This window comes from Ptychodera flava, chromosome 11, assembly GCF_041260155.1.
Source record: "Ptychodera flava strain L36383 chromosome 11, AS_Pfla_20210202, whole genome shotgun sequence".
Taxonomy (NCBI): domain Eukaryota; kingdom Metazoa; phylum Hemichordata; class Enteropneusta; family Ptychoderidae; genus Ptychodera; species Ptychodera flava.
In genome coordinates, this window is record NC_091938.1 from 25,179,835 (window position 1) to 25,190,353 (window position 10,519).

Genomic DNA, 10,519 nt, shown 5'->3' on the forward strand with positions numbered 1-10,519 from the left:
CACCAACAGTATGATCTGGATAAACACAAGACATACATGTTAATTCTACCAGTGTACCCTTTCCTTGACCCTCTCATCACAATGGTTTGGCTCAAACTTATTGTTATCAATGGCGATCGTGGACCTGTTCAAAGGACATTAGGGGTGAACGTGTCAATAGCCCTTCCCTATCCAAACTTTTTGTACATCACATCATAATTGTCTCCAATATGGTGGGTGGATCTATATATAATAGCAAATGGGGTAAAACGGTGAGCTCTTTTATCCCCATTGTCCTGTCTGGAGTGTTCGTCTCTGGAGAAAAACATGATACCATGCTAACAATAGTGTTGAAAGGAGCTATCCTACTGAAATAGAACAGACTGCCTTACCAAACTCCTGCTCATACTCTGACAACCATTGGTCAGAAATATTGTCAGTATCAGCAGGGATGATGGATATCAAAAATATCAGTAGATTTTAACCCTTTGAGTGCTGTACTTTTTCCCAACCAAAATTTTAGTGCAAAATATCACCAATTTTTATGAATTTTTAGTAAATCTTCTTGATAATTTTGGACCAAATGGACAGCAAATTTCATTGGATGCAGTCTTTTATCAAAATTTTGGCAAAACTCTGAAAAAAATTGACTGGTGGCATGCACATTTCATAAATGCAAGAAAAACTGACTTTGGCGCTTAAAGGGCTAATTGCTGCGATAGAATATAAGTGACCTGAAATTCCTACGATAATGATTTTCACCTTCACTGCTTGCTGTACTCTTGATATGTTGGATACAGTTATTCAATGGTGTTGGAAGAAATTGAAGATAACACTCTCTGTGGTTGGTCATGGGGTGGTAAATATCTGAGATGTTTCAATCTCACATAAATCAAACATTTTATAATTGCTCACTAGCCAATTTACCTTGAAGTAAAAGAATGTACATATATTATCACAGTCATGAGTGAAGGGACTGTGGTATTATCAATCAAAGACTAGATATTATTGGGTGCAAGCAATATTCATTTGGTTTTACTAATCCGAGACTTTTATTTTTCACTTTTTAAAGGTGTAGACAATTTTTTCTGATTCATAGCGGCATCTAACACTGTTTTTCAAAGCCTGCAGGTCTGACACCTCATCACACTAACAACTACTCACAATTTCAAAGTCCCTCCCAAACAATCAGTGCCATGCCAGTTTACCTAAAAGCAGATTCACGCCTATAATCATTTACCAGGGTTCATGACCTCAGTCCAAGGTGAAAAACTGCAAAGTAACTACCACATCTTTGATAAAAGGGTTTATTGTCACTCTAATGAAAACTTTTGTGCCTAATGACATTACCAGTACCGTACATATAACAGGTATTTTCATTACTTTGTGATCTAGGCATTCTGCTCGATTTAAATTTCAATACTTTCTTTCCTAAAGTCCCTTTTATTCTGAGCATTGTCTGTCTGAGGTTTTACAGTTTATCATATCTAACATTACAGATAATCACGCTAAATAGTTAATGTCTGATAGGGACTCTACACTACAATTTCTGCAATGAAAGATATCTCAATCGGTTGACAATCAACAGTTCCTGAAACATTTTTCATCTCACAGTCACAAATGAGCCACTGGCCTCTCTACGGCAATATTTCAACATGTCACCTTTGTGGATTGAAAGGCAGGTGCTGGTTCAAGAGAACATTTTGTCTGTTCAGACTTGCATATATCTGGTGGCCATCACGCTGCAGCTTTACATACCGTAAAAACCCTATCAATGCAACCACTCTATTAATTCAAACACTCTATTTTTTTGTCCAACGTAATTTTATTCTATCCTTATTATAAACCACCGATGGAAATACATGTAACTACTTTCTTAATCTCTAATAATTTGACCAACCAATCATGACAAACTGTTTTGAACATTTTACTTTAAATTGAACTATACACAACAATAAAATGTACAGCACAGAATGTCAAAGTCGGGACTTCAGGAAAGTCCCCTTTATATTTTTCAATCATCCAAGATGGTAAGCATATCACTTATGAACCGTCAAAAAAGTTGAAAGCCCTTATAATTCAACCACTAAAATTATTTTGGCTTTGTTAATTTTCTAATAATTCGACAATTTAAAATCATAATTATTTTTTCTGGTCGAATTGATAGGGTTTACACAGTAGGTCTCTGCTTTGTATTATAAAATTTCAGAGGCCAACGTGATAGGTACGAGCTCAGTGCTTTTCTGGAAGCCAGGGGCTGAAAGCCCAGGCTTGACACAGCCAATGCAACGACTATGTATTTTGCAGCGAGATAAGTGAAAAGGCATGTAAAGCCATTAGCGGTAGTCAAAAGTCTGCACATCTTGCAACACTGGTATTCATCACGGTATCCCATAACAATGCATACCACATGTGCATATGGTTGGTGTATTCAAAAATACACAACACATGAAAGTTTGTTGCACATGTACAACTGTACAATATTGAAAACCCATCGGACATATTGTAAAGCTATTTTAGAAAGTAATGTCATTTCCTCATATTTTTTCCAGATGCCACATTTTAAAACAATTTTCCATAGAAGAGAGTACAATATTGTCCTCAACAGTAATCAATCAATAATTTCATTGTTTCAATTACAATATAAATATAAATATATGCCAGATGTTCATTGGGTATTATGGGTTGGCACCGCCATTTTCATCAAGCAAGACTGGGTTTCAATTTAGGGTGGGAAACGAACATGAAGAATTACACATAAAGAAATCAGGAATTGCTCAGCCTGTCAAGTTCCATTCCGAGCCATGTCACAGTCAACTATGGCATGACAACATGAAAACTAATTTCCTCTTCTGACAACCTTGCCAGCTATAAAAAGTTTGGTAATGTGACACTACTGAAGATGGATGTTTATTGAATGCACTTCAAGTTCACAAGCAGCTCTCGTGACTTGCCACGTCATGTCAGTCAGTTCCAGCTGAAGAAGTCAATACCCTACAGGCCCTAATGGACGCAGGCAATTTTAAGAATGGGACAGATTGTCCTTGGTGAAGTTTCGGCATGGTACCTTTCAAACTGAAATACAGTCTGCCTGTTTAGACTAGCTGTCAACAGTTTAGTCCTGGTGTATGGCCAAAACATACTTGTCGTATTGTATCTATCCCTTATTTGGTGCTCAAACCTTCATTTAGTTTTAGTTACCAAATGACAGATTACTCGTAACATCCAACGGAGTACTAGTAATGCCCTTGAGACAAGGCACATGAACATGTGCCAAGTTCATGCTCTACAGGAATTCAACCGAAAACTTAGCACAATACTTTGGCAAGCTTTTAATACGTCTAACTTATTGCTTGCTAAATTATCATTTGTTTTATTTTTCCTTAGCTTGTTAAGCCTTCCTTCCTTTTTCAAACATTTCCTTTACAGTGTATTAGAATCACCTCCTGTATTCCCTGCAGTCTGGCACAAATGCATATGTCATATCTCGTTCAGAATCAATAATTAATTCTCAATTATGACTGGGTTGCAGCTGATACAGCACTGTACTCTATATACAATGTAAATGTTTATACAGAAATGCCCTTTATGTCAAGCAGCCGCTGAAGACTAACACAAATGAGCAAGGAAAAATAAACTTTGCTTGAAAAATAAGGTCATAGGATGCAGTTGTTTTATGAGATACTTGTCCTCTGTGCCCTGTTAATCTATTTTCATACCAGCCTCTTCTGTCTGGAGACTCGGGGACAGTGCCCCCCAATAGGACCATGCCACATATGCTATAGCGCTGATGGCATTTCTCATGTTGAAAAGTACTGGTAATGTATACACACATCCAGACATGCACAAATGTCAGAGTAGGTGATTAATATAGTCCAGTGATGAGTGAGTGTGTTCATTTTCTCATGCACTTTACTTACATTACATCGTAATTAATTAACCTGATCTAGTGAGGTCTTGCATTCATGATGTACATGTATGTGTGTCCACACATCTACTGTCAATATTCAAATTGTAAAACATCTCGGGTGATAGTAGACATTTCCAATAATTTTAGTATCAGCTGTTATCAGAGATATGATTGAGTGATGATTTTATTGCGGCAGTTACTTACAATTACTAAAATCCTGCGTTGCCAGCGCACGAAAGGAACATCCTACACACAGTAATATAGAAGTCATGTGCAAACATATGCAATATTTTGAATATTTTAATGCCAATGCTCTATTTTCTGCTCATGGGAGCTGAACATATTTATGTAAAAAGAATAAAATATTTCTGAATGACTCGAATTAATGTGCTACTGAAAACAGTCATCTGGGTCTAAAAGATGTTATCGAACACGTGAATATGAACTTGACTGCATATTATGTCATTTGTTCCACATGCCAACCTACTACAACATCAGTCTGAAATAGGTCATGACTCATGACAGGAAACTTCACAAATGAACCCTTTAACCACCACAGTACAGCCCGCACCTATTGTCGATAAATGGTGATTATGGGCCCTGGGCTGACCAGGATACACAAAATGAAACTTAAATATTTTTTAGTTACACTTGAGAATAAACTCTTGAACTGGAGCACATTTTCCTCCTCTAAAACTTGGTATAAATACTGATAAAATGTTTCCTTTCTACACCTGCCATAAAACATCAGCAGTTACCAATATCCTCGGAACAATGAATGACAAACTTTTAAAGAAATATCTTGTCGCGATCAAACAGAAAGTGACATACATTTAAAACTCAAGCTTTCAGATTCAAAGATTAAACACCAGACATATTAAATTCCGGCAGTAACTGAGCGACTTTAACAAGTTGCTGACACTGTGAAACCAGGGGATCTAAATCTGGTTCAGGGAATTACCTAATTCTGAAACCGATCACATTTACTTCCTGTCAGAGACTAAAGGGGTCACAGTTTCTACTGATTTGAATAATGCACCCATTTGCTACGTTTTTATGTACCCAAAGTTGGTTCAAACTCCCAGCCCGTCCCCACGGCAAGGGTGGTATGTAGGCGTAACAGTGCAAACACTGCTCAGAGTGAAAAGGTTGACAAAAACTGACAGTAAAAATAAGGTTGCTGGAGTATATTGCTGTTTTGTCACGTAATAAAACTATCCCCTGAAAAGAATCAATAGACTGGTCACACAAAACTTGAAAAGCCATTGGTAGCAAACATGACAGTCAGCTACGAGAAAGACGGTGGAAAAAATATGGCCCTACTTGTATACAGGTATAGTGTCTCGCTCGCAAGTTAAGGGTTCTGGAAGCAAGACAAACAGACAACATGTCTACAGGTTTGTGGATGTTCTACATGTACATTACGACTGGCCAGACACTACACTACTGTGGTATTGACATTCACCAAGGCTTGACAGACAGTTTCCAAGCCACTCTTCACAAATTGGCATTCCAGACTTTAAGCCTGCCACTATGCTTGAAGCCTTGCTGACATTAGAGTCTAAGCCCTTCAGACATATCTTTCATTGCTGACACCTCCTGCCATGACATATCGACAGGACACAACTCATAGACTCCCTTTCTCACTGTTGAAAGTTCTCCTTTAGACAGAGATAGGCAAAAGTGCTGCAAAATTTCAAAGAAATTCAATATTTGCTTTCAACAGAGGTTATTTGGAGTATATCACTTGAGATGAGCTACACAAGAGATAATAAAAAATGTAATATACGACTAACTGTGACTATAGAAATTGAAATAGTTCTTTTAAATAATGTAACAGCACCTATCAGAGAGCCCACTTATTTTGATGCTATCATACAGCAAATAAAAAGATCAGCGGTGATTTTGTCATGAATTTATTACAAAGAAAATGCAGTCTACTTCTGTTCTGTACACTATACGTTGCCACTTTCACTTTTACAATAGCAATTATGTACATCATGTCTGGTATGATCATGTATACACCAAACAGGCCATGGCTGTTTTGGTCTGATGTCTTTGTCTGTTTTCATCTCAAAACTGAGGGTTCACAGAGACCAATATAAACTATATGTTGATACCATTCTGCTAAAATGAAAGCCGAGTGTTGAAGATATTGAAAGCATTATCAAGACTGTCATATATATATCACCAATACACAGCAATTTCACAAAGCACTGTAGGTCATAAATGCTGCACACAAATTAATAGAACATGATAGCAGTTCCATTAATATGCAAAATATGAGATTCTGTGGGACGTATAGTATTTTACAGCTACTAGTAGTAGAAAAACACAATATCGCGTTGTTCTTTCTTTCTGTTTCTGTAATATCTTCATTGTTGAAATTCAATGTGGCCTGAACTGAGAACGTATCCAGCAATTGGCTTTGTACTCCTTTTGTGTCTGAGGGTTCTATGGTACCGGCTGATTTGAATGTAAAAGCCTTCACCGCAGTTTGGAATGTTACTAGGTTTTACTAGGTTTCTCTGAGGAAGGGAGTGCCATGTCGTTAACAGACTGCTTAAGATACATACTTCTACAAACAACAGTGAGAGATAATTTTAAGATGACCTATATGAAACATAGGTTTAACCCAGCTGAACCGACCAGGCCTAGGGCAATTTTCTCTTGCCGTTTGAAACCCATGGAAGTTCTGACTGACTGCACTCTATGGGTTGGAAATTTACAACAGTTTATGTATTCAGTGTTAACATCTGAAGTCTAAAGGGACATACGGAACATCTCAGCCATTCTCTTGATACAAATGCCTTGCCGCAACATCACTGTTGCTCTTTCAAGGTACATGAAGTCATTCAAATCCAAGTAAACTAACACCATGACAATGACAGTCATGTTGGTTCGTAACAGAAATGGTGCAAAGAATTACAGCCACGTCAGAAAACCATCTTTCTCTCATGAAAGGCATATGCTTTGGAAGCGGAACACTTCCTGCTCCATATTGCCACAAAAAAACCCATTTCACCCCTCCTGTGGTAATGACTTGACAATATATCATCACAGGTCCCAATTTTACATATTTTGTACATGTGTGTGTGTAGGTGTTGGGTTGTATGAGAGACATGCTTGTCATAAATTTCAGCACTCTTTCATGGAAATTAAGGTAAGTCAGCGACAGGCTTGTTGCTCGCAGTAACCACCTCTTCTTAAGGTAGAACGCACCTCTAGGACAGATATTCGGACTCTCAAAACTTTTTCAATTCTTTTCTAATCTACCACTTGTGGGGGTTCGTTTTAAAGCTCTTGGTGTAAGAAAACGTTTCACCACCAGGTTAGTTTTTCGAAAATCGAATTTTTTTTTTTTTTTTTTTTTTTTTTTTTTTTAACAGAGTTAACACAGGGATGGCGGCCATTTTGAATTTCAAATATCGGTAAATCTCAAATAATTTGTTTCTCTACTTCCAAAATTTGCATGGTGACCCCCGATTTTTATTCTTGATTTTGAAAGAGAATGGTCGAAATATTGTTTGAGGAAAGTTTGAGCAACAGTTTAAGTCTTTCACTTTCGAGGTGCATACTACCTTAAAATAAGGTAAAGTCTAAGCCTGTTGCATTGGTAGCATCCAGTATTATGGTACAGAACGCAACTTCTAATGCTCGAATGATTGACTGTATGCAACTGGAAAAGTGGGGACTGATACAGGCTTATCAATAGCAGGTAGCAGCTACATGTACCTCTAATTCCTTGAAACACTATAACTTTTGATATTATTTTCTGTTCTAAGCAAATTTAGTTTTTCATTTGTCTCCCCGAAGTTTGTTGAAATACTCCGTACTACCGGTAGCCTTGTAAACACTGCATTGTGTACTTGTATGCCATGTTGCTGTTGAAAAACAAATTGTAGTCTGGACTCATTCAAGTTAAGGTGATAACAACAGCAATTGGACATTACAAACACAAACTGTGTTGACTACTTGAACACTTACAATTTCACTGTGTTTTCAGGAGTTGAACAGGAAAATGTTTTGCAAACACGTCAATATACAGAAAAATATATCGAAAGTTACAACTAATGATTCTTAAGAATATCCTGGTAGTTTAATTGTTCTGCTATAAAGAAACTCTGTTACACCTGTTTGATTTCTGTAAAAATTTCCACACTAAAATTTGCCTTTGTTTTCTAAAGTTAGTACTATTTTGGAATATTTGGAAAGTGGACGTCAAGACAGAGACGATAATACTGCAATTACCAATGTATGTGGGCAAGCACCAGATTGCTTCCATGGCGTGGGCCAGACAAAACATGCGTCAACACTCACTTTCAGAACTGCGTGTCGGTTGTCGTCTCGACTACTCCCATTGTTATCGTCGTGTACATATTTCACCCACTTACCGTAACTTGAAAATCCCTCTGCAATTTCACCGTTCGAGTTTTCCTTGGCTAGTGCTTGAACGTACTGTTTGCTCTTGTCTATGATCTCCGCTTTGAGTCTCTCGCTCTCCTTGGACGGGTCGTTGCTCCTCAACAACACATAGTTCGTCAATGTGCAAATCCAAAGAAAAGAGAAAAACGCTAAAAAGAGTCCCATCTTCCGGGAGTTTATGGTGTACCGCGGCCTCCTCATGGCTTCAGCGGCGATTGTGGTCTGACACTAAGGTTGCACTACTGCGACTGGGGACGGCTCGTTTTGGCGCCGATGATCTGTGAGTCCGCCATACGCTCGTGCAAGTTCAGAGTTACCACAAAATTTGAACGTTTGTACATAACATAACACTGCACTGCGGTACGGTGTGCGACAAACCAGACCTGTGGTGGACGTCGTCGGGATTCCTTGCTTTCCTTTCTCACAAATCGCGTTTCAATGTCTGCGGCCTCCTCTAAATTGGCTCGACAACGGATAATTCCTCCTTCCGATATTTAGGTGATGTTATTCGTCCGAGCTGAGGACAGGTGATCGCCGAAATCCCCAGGCTTGCTGCCGGTAAACCGACTGAAAACTAGTATTAGTACCGGAGTAAAACAATCGCAATCGCGAAAGGGTGCTGTGTAACTTTACGCTGAACAATATACACATACACGTTACGGGGAAACACGGAAACAGAACAGAATCAGAAACACGTCTTCCTCTCGTTCCATGTATTATCACAGACGCCACAGCTTGTAGAAAGTGATCTGAGAGGTTATGGAGGAAAATTGAAAATGTAAAGCGTTACCATTGAACGTCATGAAATGGAATACCCCAACGATGTCCGGAACGGGTCAATATACTCTTGCGCCATTTTATGCATTTGAAAGGCCCCTTAGCGATATATTCTGAACTATCAATAGAGACCACTTAAGTTTATGTAAATATCCATGCATGGCTCACCTCAGTAACTCTCGAACTGCTATTATTCATGTGCCGCTTCCCCTAATGTATCAGGTCGTTTTAAATTTCTCTTTAGGTCGCAGTATTTAGCAATGAAAGAGCCTTTCAAAGGATAATCGGCAAGGCATAGCCCTTCTAAAGATCTTCGATCGTGCATGACACCGCAGTTCAAGATATTTGGGTCACAGTCAAGTTGCTTAGCAACTCGGTTACACGAAACAACGTTTCAAAATATTAGTTGTTTGTTCAGCATACGTACGTTACAGGGACCTGATACGTCAGGTAAATTCCAATATTGCGTCACTACCCTAAGGTATTCAACGGAGAAAGAGGGTTCTTGTAAGCTAGAAAATTGATATTCGTAATCTGAGCATCCCCCAACTGTAGACCCGAGGGTTAAACTCCACCCACCCCACGCTAAAAGTTTCTGGTAAGCTTATGGGTGCAGGCTACAGCCTCTCACTCCGAAGCCCTGCTACTTTCAATAGACAAGTACATCGTGTTGAAATGACAAGCTATTAAATGACTGTTGTATTGTCGATGGACGTCGCGTACGATTACAAGGAAACAAAATATTTTAATCTTGAATCTTTAAGGGCCAGTAAGCTTAATGCTAAATTTTGATGGGTTTTTTTCAATTATTTTTCTTTTGTATATCAATCACAAGTTCTTATTGTACTCCCAAAAGATTGTTGAAACACGCACTACTTAGGTTGTCTACATAGCGTCTATATGTGTAAAATGCACTGTTATTGTTTACATTTGATTTCTAGTCCGGACCAGAATTCATTTACCAACAATAACAATGCAGTTTACGCATGTACAGGCTAAGTTGACAAGCTGAATACTGTGTATATCAACATCTTTTAGGGAGTAGAAGAAGAAATTAGGATTGACATTAAAAACAAAAATAGTGGGAAAAAATCATCAAAAGTTAACGTTAATGTACTCGACACATACTAACAGAGGGTACATACATTACAAATACAGTAGGAGAAAAACAGTAAACAATCTGTGTAATACCACAGACAGATTCGCTTCTACTGTCTATGGTAATACAAACAGATTATAGCCATGTTCAGTAGTTGGAGCACAGGTGTATGGAGGGACTGTGGCCGGAGAAACCATAGACAGAAGTGATCTACTGTCGGTGGAGCGACAGGAGGGTTCAGCATCATGAACCGCACTCTTCAAGAAGAGAGCAAGTGATAGATAATTACAATATATCACCTGCTTTATATTCTCTTCTTTTTGTGAGAT

The 10,519-nt window shown here is 38.4% G+C and overlaps 1 protein-coding gene across 1 annotated transcript in view; it reads right to left on the reverse strand.

Annotated features, from left to right (window-relative positions):
• The window catches only part of LOC139144438 (alpha-1,6-mannosylglycoprotein 6-beta-N-acetylglucosaminyltransferase A-like), an 82,841-nt gene extending 74,145 nt beyond the window's left edge, over positions 1-8,696 (reverse strand). Inside the window, 1 exon segment of the mRNA XM_070715138.1 lies at positions 8,284-8,696. Coding sequence (XP_070571239.1) covers positions 8,284-8,515 — 232 coding nt within the window. The 5' untranslated portion in view covers positions 8,516-8,696.
• Between the last annotated feature and the right edge of the window lie 1,823 nt (positions 8,697-10,519).